The sequence below is a fragment of the Leucopleurus acutus genome (assembly GCF_964270905.1).
Source record: "Leucopleurus acutus genome assembly, chromosome: 2".
Taxonomy (NCBI): Eukaryota; Metazoa; Chordata; class Mammalia; order Artiodactyla; family Delphinidae; genus Leucopleurus; species Leucopleurus acutus.
Window position 1 is genome coordinate 56,955,507 of NC_139143.1, and position 17,435 is coordinate 56,972,941.

At 44.0% G+C, this 17,435-nt stretch overlaps 1 protein-coding gene across 1 annotated transcript; it reads right to left on the minus strand.

Annotated features, from left to right (window-relative positions):
* Positions 1-380: 380 nt before the first annotated feature.
* Positions 381-2,197, minus strand: LOC309958029 (major histocompatibility complex class I-related gene protein; the record flags this gene model as incomplete). Its single annotated transcript, XM_082833642.1, is given in 4 exon segments — positions 381-481; positions 1,095-1,263; positions 1,265-1,284; positions 1,927-2,197. Coding segments are annotated over 4 exon segments (546 nt in total). The 5' UTR covers positions 2,183-2,197.
* Between the last annotated feature and the right edge of the window lie 15,238 nt (positions 2,198-17,435).

Consider the following 17,435-nt stretch of genomic DNA (forward strand, 5'->3'; position numbering starts at 1 on the left):
TGAAGTTTTGAAACCAAGGACAAAATTCCCTCAAAAGTTGATAGTAATTAATCATAACAATATCACTTGGAAAAAGACAAACCAATGTCACTGTATCTTCTCTGACCCAACTTCTAGGAGGACTGTCCACCTGGACAGGAACTGTACTACTTTGTCGATGTCAGGCACCACCTATGGAACAGACCACTCTCCTTACAAGCATCATCCGTGGTGTGTGTTCCCTATATGGTGAGAGGGGTGTTCTAGGTCCTGTGATTGCAAAGTGAGGCCCAACCCATTTCTAAATGGAGCTTAGAGTGTCAGGTGCAGAATATAAAACTCATTGGAGCTGTGGAGAGACAGTCTGTCAACTCCTAGGATCCTTCCACAGGCCTCTCACCTCAGGGCTTCCTTTGCCAGGCTACGACACCAACTCCAGACAGGACAATGGCGGGGACAATGAACCCAACAGCTTTCATCGCCAGAAGCATAGTTTCTGATTCTAAAAGCAAAGCAAATGAGGGAAAATCCACAAGTGCTCCTCCTCTTCTATGTTAACGTTTGGGAACTTTTGTACCTGCGATCATCAGGAAGCCCGACACTATTTTTCGTACTGTCACTTCTTACTTCACAGCTCCGTGGAGAATAGTCTAAAACAGAGGAACAGCAGCTCCCAGAGTATGGTCCGAATGCCCCAAGGGTCCTCAAGACCCAATCAAGGTGTCCATGAGATCTAATTCATGATCTCCCCCCCCCCCGCTTTTTTTAAACCTCCATCTCTCACGTGGGCACGGTGGAGTTTTCTAGAGGCCACATGATATGAAATGACATCATCACTCTGATAGCAAATGGAATATGTGCTTGTGTTTTCTAGTGTTTAATTTTTTTTAATTTTTAGTTTGTAATACAGTAGATAGAAACAGATATAACCTAAATAAACAAAAGCTCTTTGGGTTACTCAATAATTTTTTTAAGAGTATAAAGGAGGCTTGAGACCGAAAAGTGAGAGAACCTCTGATTGAACAGACCCATTCTAAAGCATGCAGTGATCCATGCTTCCTGCTCACCCCCTGTCCTCAGTCTCACTCCCCAGACAGCCACAACCCCGTCTCTACCCTGGGAACCCTGAAGAACCACGTGGACACCGCCGTGCTCCACATGACAGGAGTAAAGGTCGCTGCTCTGAGGATCCAGCTCAACTGACACCCATGTCTGATAGGTCCCATCCCCACCGGGAGGAAGGTCTCCATAATCCATTTCTTGGACAATTTCTTCCCCATTTTTTTATCCAGATCGTGGAAATTTCTGGGGGGTAAAAGCCGTGAGCTCTTCAGTAAAGAGTTGCAATCCCTGGAAAATATCTTTGCGATTTACTCTGACCAGTGGGGGCTCTAGGAAGAAGAAGTTCAAGTTAAACAGAAGTATCTTATGTACTGAGTACACAGTATTAGAACTCAGCAACTGCATTTCCCAATTAATTTTCTTCTTTGCAGGAAACATCTAAAACCGAGAATGACCCAGAACCCTGGTTTGCCAACAACAACAAATTCTTTGTGCTAAAGCCAGTTTGAGTAGTTTTCTGTTACCTGCAACCATTAAAATTAAGATGGTTGGGGCTTATCTGGTGGGGCAGTGGTTAAGAATCCACCTGCCAGTGCAGGGGACACAGGTTCGAGCCTTGATCCAGGAAGATCCCACATGGCGTAGAGCAACTAAGCCCATGTGCCATAACTACTGAGCCTGCGCTCTAGAGCCCACAAGAACTGCTGAATGTTGTCAAAATGCCGATAAAAAGTAACTAGGGGAAGTTTTCATGGAGAGTTACAGACCATGATAGTAACAAAATGGATTTCAGAATAGGGTCGCTATAACTTAGACGAGAGGAAGTTACGTATAAAACCATGAGTTCTGAGGATATGAGGACAAGGTGTTCTCCCTCCTCTTTACCTGTCCTTTGTAGGGTACCTTTCCCATACTCCAGAAATCTCTTTAACCAGGCAATACGTTCTTCTTCCAGCCAATTCTTTTGATATTGTAGCTCATGCTGACTGGCCTCCCATGCCCGCTTGGTGATGTGAGCCACATTGTCTGTAGCTATCCAGGAGAGGGTATCTTTACTGAAGATAATGAAATCCTGTCCGTCATATGCATATTGGAGAAACCCCGTGGTGTTTCCATCCTCCAGTAACTCACAGCCAATCATTCTCTGGTAAGTGTGGAAACCCGGGAATACACATGCAGGCAGGAAGGGAGGGGTTGACATGGGGATGCGGAGGTGGGTGCCCAGGTGACGTGACAGGGGGCATGACTGGAAACATCTTCTACCCCAGAATACATCACTGCACAGGCCTGCCATGGCATCACTGAGTCGCCAGGAGTTTCCTGTGATGTAAGTCCATTGATCTACAGATATCTGCAGAGTACCTACTGCATACAAAAGGAGTATGATAATTCCCTCCTTGGGAGTTATCCTATATTGGGAACAACTAACTGATAAAGTTTTTAGTGCAGTGGAGAAGGGAGAGATATGTGGGAGCCAGAAATATCCTGGGATATCACCCCAGGGTTCAGAGCAGGCACCCCTGCCCCGTGGGCCCTCCCTGGAGGTTGTATCCTGCATGTCAGCTGCGGTGCTGGGCAAGATGGAGGCTGGTCTCCCCCAGGCCTGGGCAGAGCAGAAGGGTCCCAGTGCCCCTCTGCACTGCGTTGACCTTTTATATCCCACCCCTTTCCCTTCCTGTGTGGGTAGGGAGGCAGCACATTGGAAACCTCTGAGGTTGGACATAAGATAATCAGAGAAGTCTTGGTTCTTATGAAGACAAGAGCCAGGGTAAAGCAGAAGCACAAATTCTATCCCCAGAACAGCTGCCGTATTCTGCCTTCTATTCTCTGTCTTTGTTCACCTCCTACCCTCTTCTCAATCCTAAGGTACTTAAGAACTGGGACAGGACTTCCCTGGTGGTCCAGTGGTTAAGAATCCGCCTTCCAATGCAGGGGACACAGGTTCCATCCCTGGTTGGGGAACTAAGATCCCACATACCGCAGGGCAACTAAGCCTGCACACCGCAACTACTGAGCCCGCGCACCACAACTAGCGAGAAGCCTGTGCGCCGCAACAAAAAGATCCCGCCCCACATGCCACAACTAAGACCCGATGCAGCCAAAAATAAATAAATAAATACAAAAAAAAAAGCTTTAAAAAAAAAAAAGAACTGGGACTTACTTTCTTCCCTCTGTATTTCCTACAAGGCCTAGCATAGGGAGCCTAGCCCATGGTAGGTGCTTCGTAAATATTTGTGAATTAAATTGTTGGCAAGACACTTTATTTCTCTGCTTCAAAACAATTAAGTATGCTGGAATGAGTATGAATCTATTTAACTTGAACTTATACTTATTTAAAAAAAATTATTTTGGCTTCACCACACGGCTTGTGGGATCTTAGTTCCCCGACCAAGGATCCAACCTGGGGCCCCAGCAGTAAGAGCACCGAGTCCTAACCACTGGACCACCAGGGAATTCCCAGGAGCTTATACTTTAAAAAATACTTTTCATAAAGGGAGCAGAGCTGAAATCTAATTTACATCCAGCCTGGAGTCTGCAAAAGGTATAATATGGTTGAATCTGCAACCGATTTTGCAAACGGTTCTATTTCTCCACCTCTAGAAAGGTTTTGCAGATGTACAACTGTTTTAAGGTGGAGGCTAAAGGAAGAGCAAGTCAGGAACATTAGTTCTCACACTTTTTTAGTCTCCAGCTGAGTAGTCAACAAACATGTGAGTACCACCTCTGTGCCAGGCGCTGTTCCAGGCCCTGAGCACACCACAGACAAAACAGATAAAAATGTCTGCCCTTCTGGAGCCTACATCCTAACGGGAGGAGAGGAGGAAGGCAGACAATATAAAATAAATACATATAACATGTTGTATAAAAAGTGCAATGGATCTAGAGACTGTCATACAGAGTGAAGTAAGTCAGAAAGAGAAAGAGAAATATTGTATATTAACGCATATACGTGGAACCTAGAAAAATAGCACAGATGAACTGGTTTGCAGGGCAGAAATAGAGACACAGATGTAGAGAACAAACGTATGGACACCAAGGGGGGAAAGCGGCGGGGGGTGGGGGTGGGGGTGTGATGAATTGGGAGATTGGGATTGACATATATACACTAATGTGTATAAAATGGATAACTAGTAAGAACCTGCTGTATAAAAAAATAAAATAAAATTCAAAAAAAATGTGCAATGGAGAAAAATTTGCAAAGAGGACTAAGCAATATAATTCTAAACATCAATACTTAGGGAAGACCGCTCCGAGAAGGAGACTTCTGAACAAGTACCTGCAGGGAGTGAGGGAGCCAGGCAGACATGTGGGGACCGCAGTACAGGCAGGGGGGCCTGTACAAAGGCCCTGAAGAGAGGCCAAGCTGGCACACTCCAGCAGCAATAAGGCCTGCGGCTGGAGCTGAAGGAATGAGGGGCAAAGACATAGCTAGGAATGGCTTCCACAGTTACTGATAGCAAAAACCTCATAGAAATCAAATTCCAGGCAAAGAATGGGAGAGAGCAAGGAAGAAGGGATTTAAGAAGAGACTGTGTTATTGACGTGTAGAACTTCCCTTGGAATCTGTATTTCGTTTTATGACATCTGGGGTCTACATGCCTAGTAGATGCCAACAAGCAAAAAAAAAAAAAAAGTATTACCAACTTGGGGCATTACTGCTCAATGAATGGGAGGATTTATTCTAAATGAGTATCACTGACATTATCTCCATACATAATATTTACAATTCATGTAATTTCACTTTCTTATAAAAATGTAACTTCATAAAGATTTGCATTATCCAGAGTTTATAAGAGGTAAGTAGAGAGGCACATGGTCTGTTGCCAATACTAATGCCCTTTTCTCCAACCTCAATCTCAGTCTTATTCCTGGTTTTGGAGCAGTTTTTCTCCACTAGCCAGCCCTGACTTCAAAGGCTGCTCTGCCCCAAAAGGCTGGCCTCCATCTGCCGGTCATCTGCCCGTCCAGGCTCATGCAGCCGTGGCTCTGCTCCAGAACATCACAGCCCTCTCCCCTTCGTTTGCCACGGATACAATTACCCATCTGGTGCGTCCACAGGTATGAGTCACACTTGCTCCTCAGGTGGGCTTCCAAAATGCTACCTCAGCTGTGATGGGAAGTTGGTTGACAGACGTTGAGTCACAGAAAAAATAGGGGAAAGTCCATGGTACCCTTTCTCTCATGTCGCATTAGACCTTGTCATAAGTTATAGCCTATGGATATGTTGCCTGGATGATTAGATTTCTACAAGAACTGTGAAGGTTGAATCATTTGAAAAGACCTGTACTTGACCATTTTTGATCTACCAACATGGCAATTTCATATGATTCAATCTAACCTTCTGATTCTTCTTGCTGCAATAATTATGAAATTAGGTTTCTCTCTCCCTTTCCATGAACATCAATCCACTCATTGAACTGAAATCTACAATTTTGAATTTGGTCTTCTGTCCAGGCCAGTCAAGTTGCTTCTCAAAGAGCGTTCGCTGCTCTGTCCCAATAGCCTGTGATAGGCATTGCTGAAAATCCTGAACAACACAACCGAACAGCAATTAGACCAAATGCAGTGGTGACTTTACATCCTATATTATGTTCCCTTTAACCTGTAGATTAACTAGTTGGACCGTTTTGACAAAAGGCTGTGAAACACTAGATTATAAAATAATTGATAAAGTGTTTTCAGGTATTCCTCCATGGGGGCAAACACATGGCAGCAGGCAGTTAAGTGCCACAAAAGAGGTACCAATGGGGTGTTCCAGCAGCTAGGAGAGAGATCCTGCTGTCACACAAAGGGATCCACAAGGAGGAGGTAGAAAACCTGCTGTGAAGTTAGGCCTTCTGCGAGCCATGGAGGGCAGCAAAATCTGAATCATAACCCTCAGAACCGCACTTACTTCTTGAGCACATGCCGCCATGTGTTAGTTACCATGCTAAGCCTCTGGTAAGCATGAGTTACATTTATTCCTCACTGCAACCTCTTGAGTCTTAAACGTCTTAAAATTCCCATTTTACAGGTGGACAATGGGTGCAGAGAGTTGAAGAAAATTGCCCAAGATCATCCTTAGAATCCATAAGTGGAGGACCTAGGAATTACACTCTGACCTCTCAGGCTAGAAGCCCCTTTGCCTTAGACTGCCCAGCTGATCCGAAGCAGAGGCACTTCCCCATCCCAGGCTCTGTTTCAGGGTTCTCACCCAGATCACCGTTGCTCTCTCCCGCCCCCTTGTGTCAAGGATGACTCACTGTCCTGGATTTCCCAGTCCCTGGGGACCCCGGCTCCAGACCTTCCTACAATTGGCTGTGGGTCCCAACTGAATATCCAGTTCGACAAAGTCCCAAATATCTGTTGACCCTCCCAAGTAGCCCGATGCCTTAATGCAGTCCAAATGATTATGATTCCTGGGAACTACTCTCTGGAATTTCAGGCATCGTGGGAATGAGGGGGAGAAGTGGAGGGTGATATTTTTAGTTAAGAGGGCCTTTGGACACTTCTCAAACTATGCAGTGATATAGGTAGTTCTATACGCATCAAGTACTGCCAGTCCCTCTCCTAACAACTCCTCTCACTACAGGAAGTCATCGAGGGCCCGGAAGTGCTGAATGTGACAGTTTGACTCTTTAGCTACTCTTTTGAGGCTACCCTTTGGAGGTTACCAATGTCTCTTTTAAGTTTTATCCTTTTCTGAACTTCCAGTAGGCACAGTCCTAGCTGCTAGGGATACGGCAATGAACACATCAAATCCCAGCCCTCTGAGCTCCTTTCTAGAAGGAAGACCTGCAGTAGGTGAAGATATAATACAGGATCAGCAGCTGATAAGAGTTGTGAAGAGTAATAAAGCAGGGAAAGGAAATAAACACACACACACAAATAATAATAAAGAAAAAGGGGAAAAAAGAAATTGAAAAGAAAAAAGTTCAAAAAGAGAAAAACAAATTTAAAAAAGAAAAAGGGAAAAAAGCAAGGAAAGGAGGTAGAGTGTGAAGAGGGCTGACCTTTTAGGTAGAGGGACCAGGAAAGGCCTTCTGAGCAGGTGGCATCTGAGCAGAGATGTGAATGAAGTGAGGAAGTGAGTCATAGGAGAAGAACCTTTCAGACGGAACAACAAGCCTGAGTCCTCAAGGAAGTTGCCTGTTCCATGTATTTGAGGAATAGCAAGGAGATCACTGTGGGCCATGTAGAGCTCTGGAGAATGAATGAATGTGCCCTGGTGGGTTTTTTTTTCCCAGTACTCTCTGTATACAATGACGACCATATGTTCTCCTATTTCCCAGAAGAATTACATTTTTATGAATTTTATTCTTTTTAGATGATTCATTGAAGTTGTAACAAAATGTGATTTGGTACTTATACTCTTGAAGGGTTTTCCATAATAAATATAAATTTGGCTGTCAGAAAGAATGTCCTCTGTCATCTGTCTCAATCTGGGTTTCAAGTGTTTAAAGAGCCACTTGTTTGATCTTTAACCTAGGCCCCTTCCTTCGAGTCCTTGGCAATCCTTCTGGGGTAACAGGATGACTGAGGTCAATGCGTTTTAGTGAGAATAGACAAATATTGCAACTAGTCAGAAGAAAATCTACAAATTAGTTGCATTTCTCAGATTTAGATAGATTCAATGTCAACCAAGAAGGCCTTAAGGGAGTAAAACAGTATCTTGGAGAAATTTCTACCGCATGTGCCTTGGCAACAGCTCCATGGAAACAGATTGAAGTCTAATAATGTCTATAGCAAATGCCCATATTTTCTCATGTTAACTCTTGGAACGCAAGGTCATTTCTAAGCAGATAATTTCTAAGTCTAATAATGTCTATAGCAAATGCCCATATTTTCTCATGTTAACTCTTGGAACGCAAGGTCATTTCTAAGCAGATAATTTGCAAATCTGTCTTTTAACGCTAGCCCAGTTGACAGTTCAGGGGACTTATCCATCATTACTCCTTGTCTGTGAAGGACTTCATCATTCATGAAGCAGATTGATATAGCAGATTGAAATATCCATAGAGTTATGAGTAATATCAAGAGACTGACCTTGGCTTTTTCAGGATGAAACACACAAACCACATATGCCTCTGCAAGAGAGATCCCACGCATGCCCCCGCCCTGATGACACCCACCCACGTCACCAGCTCACCGTCTCCCACAGGCTGAAATGAAGAACAGGAGGAGCTGTAAAGCATGAAACACCTTTCTTTTTCATACAAATTCTGCAACTAGAATAAACCACAGTTGTGAATTTAGTTATTATTGCTGACCAAGTTCTCTATGGCACACGGCCAGATCACTTCAATTTCTTAGGGACGTCACCTTGGAACATAAATTCCAGGAGGCATTTATTAAGTGCCTATTGGTCACTAGGAAGTACGAGGAAAATAAAGAAGAGAAAAATGAGAAGATCTCTCTTCCTGCCTTTGAGGAGAGGCTTGAAGGAAAGATTTTGGTAAATAGAAAGTTATAAAGCTGTGAGCAGGAGCTATGGAAGTACAAAGGAAAGCACAGTCTACTGCAGGCCATGGAGTCAATGAAATCAACACACTGGAAGTGATGTTGGAGTGATCTTGTCATTGAGCTGTGACCCCCATACACTCTGGTATCTCCTCCCTACGTTTCCATGCCTAGAAGCTCCTACTCAGGGCTAGCATTAGGCCCAAATATCAAGTAGACCAAGACCTTTTTCATAACCCTGTTTCCCTTCCCTGTCAGCATCCCTCCATGCTCAGAACACTCAGTCAGGATCGTGGCAGGTAACAACCTTCATCCCAGATGAGTCACATGAAGAAACTTTAATGAAGGGACTTCACGCAGAGGTATGAGCAAAGTTACAGGAACAGATGAGGGATGATAGGGCACCCATAAGCTAACAACTATAGGAAGCCGTTACCACCCTTAGGGCTGTAGAGACTGGAGGAGCAAAGAGTGCTCCTGAGGCCTAATGGGAGCTAGAACCATGAAGAAAGGGCTGTTCAGAGAAAACTATATTGCAGAGGGACACAGCTACTGCCAGAAACATTAAACAAAGTGGGGAAAGAGGAAGAAGGAAATACCCCAACCTCTCTTTCCTCTGTGACTGCTCTCCTTTCAGCATCTCCCATTGCGTGAACCCGAACAGAAATCAGCCTGCAAGAGAGACTGGGTGATGCCTTCTGTAGCAGTCAGCCTCCCAGGGCACAAGACAGGCCAGAGAAGGTTGGAGTGGAAGGAGTCAAAAGGAGAATAGCCAGCACAAAGTGACCTTCCCTGCCCTTTATATATGACGGGTTCTATTTCTCATTCCACCTATTATCGAAGTGCCAAGCGTCCACATCCAGAGGTGCTGTGATATTGTGGAAAAGCCCCGGACCGTAGGCTAAAAGACCTGCATGTACTTCAGACTCTGCTCGTTATGTGAGCTGAGTCCACCTCTCTAGGCCTGGGTCTCCTCATCTGGAAATGGGGATATTTTCTTAGCCTGCCACAAGGGTCAGTTAGACCATTACATGAAAGATTATGTTTAGGGGATACTGTGGTCATATTATTGGAGAGTTCTTTGAGGATTAAATACAGGTAATATATAGGCTTTTTACATTCTAGAAATATCACTCCTTTCCTCTTTTTATCCTCTGTCTCTTACCCTCACCCTCAATCTTTCCCATTTCTGACTTGAACGGTAGGACTTTTTCTGGATTAAGTTTCTATAGAAGCAGGACCTTTGTCTGTCTTGTTCATGGTCATGTCCCCAAAAGTGCTGTCACACAGTAGGTCATCAACCAACATTTGTATAATTAACACACAGATGATTTGAAAGAGCTCCTTCCTGTCACGCTCGTGAATCACTGCCTATGGTGGTGGCCCAGACTGAGATGGAGACATTGCCGGCAGCCATCCGGGAGTGCTGGCCCCTAGCTGGGAAAGCAGTTGCTTAGGGCAGAGAAGCCTGGTGCTTCCAGCCCACAGGTCTTTTGGTGTATTGCAGGCAACAGAAAGCAACTGCTTCCCTAGTAACATAGGCTCCCTAAACAATGAAAAACTCCCTCTACTCAGTTGATATCTCTTACACCTAGTAAACAAGTCCAGAACCATGGTTTTATCTTTCTGGGATCTTGTGTTACAGGTTGGGATTGTGGTGAAGAGGAAAAACAAGTAAACCTGAACAATGGATCTGCTCAACTGTTTAATGGCCCTGAAACTCTGACCACATCCTCATGAGACTTACAAAGCTAGTAGAGAGGAAAAACAAAAGTAAAAGAAAAGACATGAACAGAAAAGAAAGGGAGCAGTGCTCAGAAGGGAAGTAGGAAGTGAGGAAGTTACCCAGAGGGTCTTTCCGGAATGGCTTCCAACCCTTCAGAAGGCAGGTGACATCAAAATCCTACACACGTGAACTGGAAAACTGTACAGCTAGTCCAACCCTCTGACAAGTCCTGGGTTTAATAAACAATTTTCTGCCCCTGGCTTCTTAATCATCTCACCAGAAGTTTTAGGAAGACAAGCTCTTTCCCTGAGGCTGCCTCGCCTGAGGAGTTCAGAGCAAAGAGAATTTGGGGTACTCACGAGCATCACTGTGCATCACTGCTAATGCAATGATGAGAGGTAACAGGAGCACCATCAGCCCCTCTAAAATCCTTCTCTTTCCGATTCTTTTAACCAAAACACTGACAGGTCCCTGCTGATCTTTCAAGAACCTATACTCTACCGGCTCTTGAGTGATTCAGCAACTGAGTGACACTCAGGGTTCTCTCCCAGTGAAAAACAGAGGAAATAGTGTCATCAGATGCTAGGTAGAATAGAGAGAGAGAGAGGGAAAACAAGAGCACTGCCTGCTTTTGGCAGTGGCCTTTAACCCTTTGTTGGTCTCAGACACTGCTTGCTTTTTGCTGTTCCTGTCTTGACCTTGTTCCCAACTTTCGAATATTTATGGAACACAATTATGGGAAAGACAACAAGGAACACAAAGAATAATCATATCTGGTCCCCCAGGAGGCTCAAAATAAAAAGAAGTCTTTGCTTATTCCCTGGAGCTTAGATTTCTCCCAAGGTCCATGAGAAAGAGTCACACAAAGTTCCCAGGACTTGCCCTGGCTTCCTATAATGCTTCAGTCCTTATGTCTGATATAATATGTATCATGTAGACTGTCCTGACATTTTTAGCCTATCTTCCCTGCTGCTCTAGCACCCAGCCCAATAGCTCAAAAAAATGCTCGTTGAATAAAGGAGAGGTAGAAAAAAGCCTAAAAGAAGATTCTGAGGGGCAGCTAGCTTGGCTTGCTTGATTAGCAAAGCTCAGCGCCAAGCCACGGCTGCATTGTCATCACGAGAGCACGGAGGAGTTGGGAAACAGAAGCTTAAGCTTGTTCAGGGAGTTGGAGGACAGGCCCAGACAAGAAAGAGGAAGTAGGGGTAAGTGGGAGAGATGAGTGGAGGCAAGGCCACCAGGCAGGCTGGCTTGAGCTCCGGCTCAGGGACCGGGGCTCGCATCCCGGCTACTGGACCTTGCGCAGAATCCCAAATTGTGCTGAGGCTCAGTTTCCTCAACTTTAGAAACAAATCCTGGCATATATTTCACGAGGCTTGTTGAAGAATTAGATGAGGCTCTGTTTACAATGTACCAGATAGGTAGGAGAACATGCTAGTTTCCTTCTGCAGCAGGCTGAATAATGCCCCCATCCTCACCCCAAAGATTTCCACATCCTAATCTCCAGAACGTGTGAATATCTTACCTTACGTGGCAAAAGGGACTTAGCAGATAAGATTAAATTAAAAATCATGAGATGCGGAGATTATCCAGGCTTATCTGGTGGGTCCAATCACAAGGATCTTATAAGAGGGAGGCAAACAGTGTCTAGAACTGGAAACAGAAGGAGCAGATTCTCCACTAGAGCCTCCAGAAGAAATGCAACCCTGCCATCACTTTATTTATTTTAACATCTTTATTGGAGTATAATTGCTTTACAGTGGTGTGTTAGTTTCTGCTTTATAACAAATTGAATCAGCTATACGTATACATATATCCCCATATCCCTTCCCTCTTACGTCTCCCTCCCACCCTGCCTATCCCACCTCTCTAGGTGGTCACAAAGCACCGAGCTGATCTCCCTGTGCTATCCTGCCATCACGTTCATTTTAGCCCATGAGACCCACTTTTGGACTTCTGACCCCCAGAATTATAAGAGAATAAATGTATGTTGTTTTAGGGCACTTAGTTTGTAGTAATTTTGTTATAGCAGCAACAGGAAACTACACATCTTCCATTTCCCAAAAGAAAAAAAGAAGACAATAATGAAATTAATATTTGACACCTTCTCAGCATCTCCTAGCACCTTCTCTTCTCAGATCTTTGTATTTCTTTCTTCCTTTCTTTCCTCCTTCACTTCTTTGTTCTTCCCTTAACTCTTCACTTAACAAATGTAGGGCACCCTTGTGCCACTCCCAGAGACCCCAATAGTCCCAGAGATCTCTCACTAGCACTGGAGTTCCATGGCAGTGTATTTATTTGTTCCTTTGAATTTCTGTTCGTATCTTGTTCCAAAACTGCACACTGTACTGCAGTCTGCAGCATTTACATTAAAAAGTGGGCATGATGACCACACTTTTTAAAGTCATATTATCTTAAGTGCAAATTAGCAAAAACCCTCCAGAAGGGAATTCCCTGGCAGTCCAGTGGTTAGGACTCAGCCCTTTCACTCCTGAGGGCCCCGGTTCAATCCCTGGTTTGGGAAGTATGATCTCACAAGCTGGGCTGAGTGGCCAAAAATAAATAAATAAAATAATAATAATAAATAAAAAACAAACAAACAAAATCCAGAAAACTTCAAAATACACCAAAAACTCAGAGTACTAAGATCAAAATCACTCCTCAGAGAAAGCCACTGTTAACATTTTAGTATATGTCTCTTCAGTGCTTTTGCTATGACTATATATGTACGTTTACAGACACACTTTGGGAGGTTCATTTTACCAAAACAAGGTTTCACATCCTAACATTATTTGGTAATTTATTTTTCACTTAACAATTTCCCAATACCAACGTGCAATTTTTTTTTTTTTTTTTTTTGCGGTACGCGGGCCTCTCACTGTTGTGGCCTCTCCCGTTGCGGAGCACAGGCTCCGGACGCGCAGGCTCAGCGGCCATGGCTCACGGGCCCAGCCGCTCCGCGGCATGTGGGATCTTCCCGGATCGGGGCACGAACCCGTATCCCCTGCATCGGCAGGCGGACTCTCAACCACTGCTCCACCAGGGAAGCCCCAACATGCATTTTTTATGGTATAGCTTTAATAGTTCTTAAGTTTTTAAATAAATAGATTTGATAACAGTCAAGATCTTAAAGGACAAGTGAAGACTGCTCGACTAAGCTGGGAAGCATTGAAGTGGGGAGCATCCTGTGCACTCTCCTTGGGAACTAGCTCTGCCTCTGAGCAGCTGACTATCCTTGAATCTCAAGTTGTACTTTTCAGAGTGGCTTGTGTTTATCTTGTTTACTACGGATCCCTCTAATTATGTCTTTGGCTTTTTACTACCTGCTTTATTATATATCTCTTAAGGCCCTTCTGGAGAATCTGACCCATTTGCAAATGGGACAAGTCATCCTCAAAAACCAAAAGACAAATTATTAAGTTAGCAAAAGGGTCTTATTTGTTAAGTATATTGTTTTCAATATACTGTAATTTTTTTTTATCATGTTCAATAAGTAGTTTCCTCTGGGCTGTTTTAAAAAATTCAGTAGGGGTGTGTGTGTGTGTGTGTGTGTGTGTGTGTGTGTGTGTGTGTGTGTGCGTATGTGCACATGCATGTCTGTGAAATCTGATTTGAGCCACTTTCTGTGCTTAGGTAAAATCCATTCACCAGGGCTTCCCGGAGCCTGTGCTCCACGATGGGAGAGGCCACAACAGTGAGAGGCCCACGTACCGCAAAAAAAAAAAAAATCCATTCACCAATTTTGGGGCAAGGCTAGCCCTTATACAAATCGGCAGGAGAGTACTGTAACAAAGAACATGGGTTTAGGAGTCAGACAAACTTATTTTCAAATAGGGCTCTCACTGCCTGCCTATGAGACCTTGGGCAAATTATTAACCTCTCTAAGCCTCAGATTTCTTTTGTGAAAAATGGGGATAATAAGCAGAGCTGTTGTGAGGATTCAATGAAATCAGCGTGGTGGAACCAAGAGGTGACTTTTCACTTGGGACTTTAGAGCACCACTATCATGCACATATAATCATGGTCCCAAATAAACCCCAAATTTAAGAAAATACAGTGGGTCTGCCATGCAACCTCAGTTCAAGCCTCCTAGCCCTGTTGTCCAAACAAGTTACATTCTAAAACCTGCCCCATGTAGAAATTTTGGAGCCACTTCTGAAGAGTATGCATGTATATTACTTAGCATAGTGTATATTACTTAGCACAAACTTACATAGTAAGTAAATGCTAGCAATTGCTATTACTATTATCGTTATTCACTAGTTTACCAAGAGAAATTGTGATTTTTTCCTCCCCTGTGCACTAACAAATTCATAGAGGAGGGTAAAGTCATACCTGCCCTTCTACGATGGTTCAAACTCACTGTTATGTCAAGAAGTTCACTGAATTCCAATAGAGTATTTTAACTTTTAGTACTCACTAATATCCATTCATTCATACACTTCTAACTTGAGTTATTCTAGAAAGGATTTAAAATTGCTAACCTTTGATGTACTTTTGCATATGTAGTCACTTGGCTTTCTCACTTATCTTTCTTCAATTTTTCTTTTCTTTTTTACTTTTTATATTTCTGATTATCCAAGTAAATAGTCCATTGTAGAAAATTGCCAAACTTTAAGTACATTTTCTTTTTCCTATGTATAAAAATTTCTATGCATAAAACTGTTTCTATATATAAAAATGAACAGAATTGAAATCATATATATACAATATTGTCTTGCTACTTTCAATACACGTCATTACACACTTTTAAACATTTTTAGTGACCATCAGATGAATGTCCCATAAATTTTTAGTCACTTCCTGTGTTGACTAAAATTGGTTTATTTTAATCCAGTGTGTAGATAAGGGTGGAGGTGATGGTAACAACTAAGGCAAAGAAAGAAAACATGACCAGTATGTGGATATTTCCTGTGGCTGGTGCTGGGAAATGTAGACAGCCATGGCCAAGTCAATGGATGCCAACAAGAGCAAGTGTCTTCTGGAGTGTTCCAGGAAAGAACATGTATCTCAGGGCTTTTAAAAGATTGGGATAATAATTCACCATGTCCCCAGATTTTGCCTCTAAAGTATTTCTCAAATGTATCCCTCCTTTCCGTCCTCCAGTGAGCTTATTTCAGGACACCCTCATCCCTCCTCTGGATGATGACCTCCTAGCTGACCTTTCAGCCATTGCTGCACCTGTGTCAAATGCCAGTATTATCCTGTCAATTCCCTCAGCTGCCATGATCTATAGTACAGTGTCCACAGTTCTTAACAGCACAATCAAGGGCCCCCCAATAAACTGGCCCTGCCCTTTTCCAGCCTTAGTTCCTGTGGCCATAGTCCCATTCCTTCCATTCCGGCAATGCCCCCCGCTGTGGCTCGCCGCCCGGGGGGGGGGGGGGGGGGGGGGGGGGGCCAGGCTGCCCTGCTGTCTCCAGGCTGGGTTGTTTCTGTGGCAACATTGTGTAACTGGCTGGGCTCTCCCACCAGTCTGAGAGCTCCTTGAAGTCAAGGACCAAGCCTGTATATCTCTGTGTCCTCAGTGCCTAGCACACAGTAAGAATACAACACGTGCCAGCACTGTTCTAAGCACTTCTCAGACACTGATTCATTTAATCCTGATGACACTCTCTATGAGGAAGGTGTTATTATAGTATCCATTTCATAGTTGAGGACAATGAGAGACTAAGCTTGCCCAAGACACAACAGTCAGGAAGTAGCAGAATTAGGATTTGAACTCAGGTAATCTGTCTGCAACTATGGCTCTTAATCACAACTCTCATCTTCTCGATTTCTGTGTGTTTATTGAATGAATGAAAGATGATCCCTTTTCAGTTCCCCAACTCAATATGTTCAGAACCAAAACAGTTCTCTTCCAACAGCTTCTTTGTTCCCCCATACCTGACCTCCACTGCTCCTCCAGGGTCTCAGAGAAGACTGGAGTCTTTGGCTTTCACCTCTCTCCTCCTTAACCCTATTCAATCTTTCGTCATGTCTAGGTGTTTTGTTTTTCCTTGGAAACATCTATCAGATTCTCCCCACAATTGCTGTCATCCTAGTCTGGTTTTCACCCCTTCAGACTAGATGACCACAGTAGCTTCTGGACTGGTTTCCCTGACTTCACTGCCTCACTCCGCTGGGGCTTTGGGGTTTCCATGCATTTCAATTTAACCTTCACAACAGTCCATGAGCTACATATTATGATCCATGTTTTATATATGAGGAACTGAATAATAGAACTCAGGTTCAAACAGGGTTTGTCTGGCTTTGAGCACTCTCCCATCTCCAAAAAGACTGGTGACTTTAAGCAAGTCACTTAACATTCCAAGAGCCTCAGACTTCTCGTAAAATGGGGATAACAACAGTAATTACCTCATTGTGAGTGCAACGGAGATAACTTAGCACAGTGCTTGACATACAGGAAGTGCTCAATGATAATCAGCAATTAAAGTTCAAAAACCCCACAGCATATCTAGCATATACGTTTGATAACTGTTCTGACCAAAATGCTTTCTGGAATCGCTTTTGAACCATTTAGCCTGGAAGAAGTTGCTATACCTGGCCCTTTCTTTGTCCCTCAAAAGTTCTCTCTCTTGGGAAGCACCGTATGCTGTATGAAAAGAACGCACAGCAAAAGAAAACACACCCCAGTCTGGTAGACAGTGCACAGATTCTCTGGCTCTGCCCTGTCCAGGTTGTGTGAGCACAGGAAATCTTGAAACCTCTCTGAAATTCTCCCATCTACTAAATGGGAATAGTAATACCGCCCCCCCCCCCCAAGAATATTGAGATAATGCACATACAGCCTTCAGCGCATTGCTGGATATAGTAAGACCTTCATAAAGGAGTTGTTCAATATTATCATAGTCAGATAATGTATACGAGCACGCTTTATTGTATGTCGAGGACGAGATGGATTTCTAAATCAACATGTTATCAAAAATCAAGTATCAAAAGTAGAGGAAAGGTGAAAGGATTGTGCAAAGCAGGTACTACGGCGTATCTAGGAAACCCGACAGTCTTTCCCGCAAGGGAACAAGCAACTCCTCCCCCTGAATCCTGAGGGGCGAGGCGAGAGAAGACCCGCCCTCCCCCACCACCCCCAGAGCCCCGTCTCCAGGGTCTTGTGACAAGGTGCCCATGCCCCGCCGACAAGGGGCGGGGCCGGGTCTGGTCACGTGAGCATGGGTGCGGAAGTGGTGCGGCGGACGGCGTTCGTGACTGGTGGAGGCTGAGCAACCCG